Genomic DNA, 1,767 nt, shown 5'->3' with positions numbered 1-1,767 from the left:
GCTCAGGCGGCCGCGCTGGAGGAGCTGGCCCGGCGGTGCGACGACCTGCTGCAGCTGCAGGAGCAGCGGGCCCAGCAGGAGGAGTTGCTGGAGCGCCTCTCAACCGAGATTCAGGAGGAGCTGAACCAGAGGTGGATGCGGAGGCGCCAGGAGGAGCTCACCGCGCGGGAGGAGCCCCCGGAGCCCGATGGCGGCCTCGACGGCGAACTCCTGCTGGAGCAGGAGAGGGTCAGGACGCAGCTCAGCACCAGCCTCTACATCGGGCTGCGGCTCAACACGGACCTGGAGGCCGTCAAGTCGGACTTGGATTACAGCCAGCAGCAGTGGGACAGCAAGGAGCGCGAGCTGCAGGGCCTCCTCCAGACTTTGCACACGTTGGAGCTGACGGTGGCCCCCGATGGGACTCTCGGCTCTGGCGGACCTTCCCGGGAACCGCGGCCTCAGGGCTGCGCAGAGGTGTGGGTGGACCAGGCCCGCGGACTGGCCAAGAGCTGTCCTGGCAACGATGAGGACTCGGATACCGGGCTGAGCTCCATGCACAGCCAGGACTCGGACTCGGTGCCCGTGTGCGAATCTCTCGTGTAAGAGGTGTAGGGTGGGAGAGGGAGACGGCGCTTCTCCCTTCCTCGAAGAAAGCCGTGGCCTGGCCGGCTCAGGGACTCGAAACCAGGCCGGGGGTGGGCTGGGGAGCTCCTGCCCGGTAGCAGCACGGCTCGCGGGGCCGGGGGAGGGCTGGGGATCCCCGCCCTGCTAGGGAGTGCGGAGGGGGTGCAGGCCGGGTCTCCATTCCAAGCTCTTTTAGGGAAGGAAGGCGGGAGGAGGTGAGAACGTCCTGTGTTGGAAAACAGTCGCCCCAGGGAAACTGACGTGGTCCGAACCCATTTTCAAAGAAAGAAAAAGTGTTATGGAGGTTTCAGCAATCTTCTGTATGGGAAGGACTGATGGCAGCTAGAACTTTAGTTTGTGGCATAAAGTGCTCTTAAAAGAAACTCTTGGATGAAAAGGAAATTCCTTGAATGTTAATTGTGACTGTGAACGTGTTAAAACTAGCCAAAGAGGGCTGGTGTTCGTCTCAGCCTTGCTTACATCTCTGATAAAACCCACAGGCACCCAAATCCTGGCTCTTTACGTTTCTGCAGATTGGGGGATTTACCCATCTGCTACACTGTTCGTCTTTTCTTTTTGAAACTTTTAAAAATGTTTATTTATTTTTGAGAAAGAGGGGGTGGGGGAGAGAGTGAATGAGGGGGAGGGGCAGAAGGAGAGGGAGACACAGAATCCAAAGCAGACCCCAGGCTCTGAGCAGTCAGCACAGAGGCCAACGCGGGTCTGGAACTCACCAACCCTGAGATCATGACCTGAGCCGAAGTCGGACGCTGAACCGACTGAGCCACCCAGGCGCCCCATCTTTTGTTTTCTTTCAAAGGCTGAACGGTATGGTAGTGTAGCCTGTATTTCCTCCTGGCAAATACAGTGTATGGTAAAATAACCTCCTTTCCCTAAAATGAGCTTTTATTATTACAAAAGCCAAACATAACCTTTTTGAGATAGGGAATCCTGGGACACCTAATCCCTGGTTACAGCTTAACGTAGGCCCTTGGGGATTTACTCCTGCAAAGGTACCTGCGGTGTCCTTAATTTTAATTCATGTTGCCGCTTCATCCACTCAAGCGTTGTTCCTCCAGGAAAACTAGAAGGGACATTGCAGAAGTCAAGTTCGGTACAACTAAATTTGGTATTTAATGAGCACTCTGGTTGAAGGTAAGA

General features: G+C 55.9%; 1 protein-coding gene across 1 annotated transcript in view; it reads left to right on the top strand.

Annotated features, from left to right (window-relative positions):
* Nucleotides 1-1,100, top strand: part of RASSF10 (Ras association domain family member 10) — a 2,237-nt gene extending 1,137 nt beyond the window's left edge. The window contains 1 exon segment of the mRNA XM_077761068.1: nt 1-1,100. This exon segment is cut by the window's left edge and continues 22 nt beyond it. Coding sequence (XP_077617194.1) covers nt 1-585 — 585 coding nt within the window. The 3' untranslated portion in view covers nt 586-1,100.
* The last annotated feature ends 667 nt before the right edge of the window (nt 1,101-1,767 follow it).

The sequence above is a fragment of the Crocuta crocuta genome, unplaced genomic scaffold (assembly GCF_008692635.1).
Source record: "Crocuta crocuta isolate KB4526 unplaced genomic scaffold, BGI_CrCroc_1.0 scaffold233, whole genome shotgun sequence".
Taxonomy (NCBI): domain Eukaryota; kingdom Metazoa; phylum Chordata; class Mammalia; order Carnivora; family Hyaenidae; genus Crocuta; species Crocuta crocuta.
Note: the sequence above shows the minus strand (reverse complement) of the source record. Positions and strands in the feature narration are given on the sequence as shown.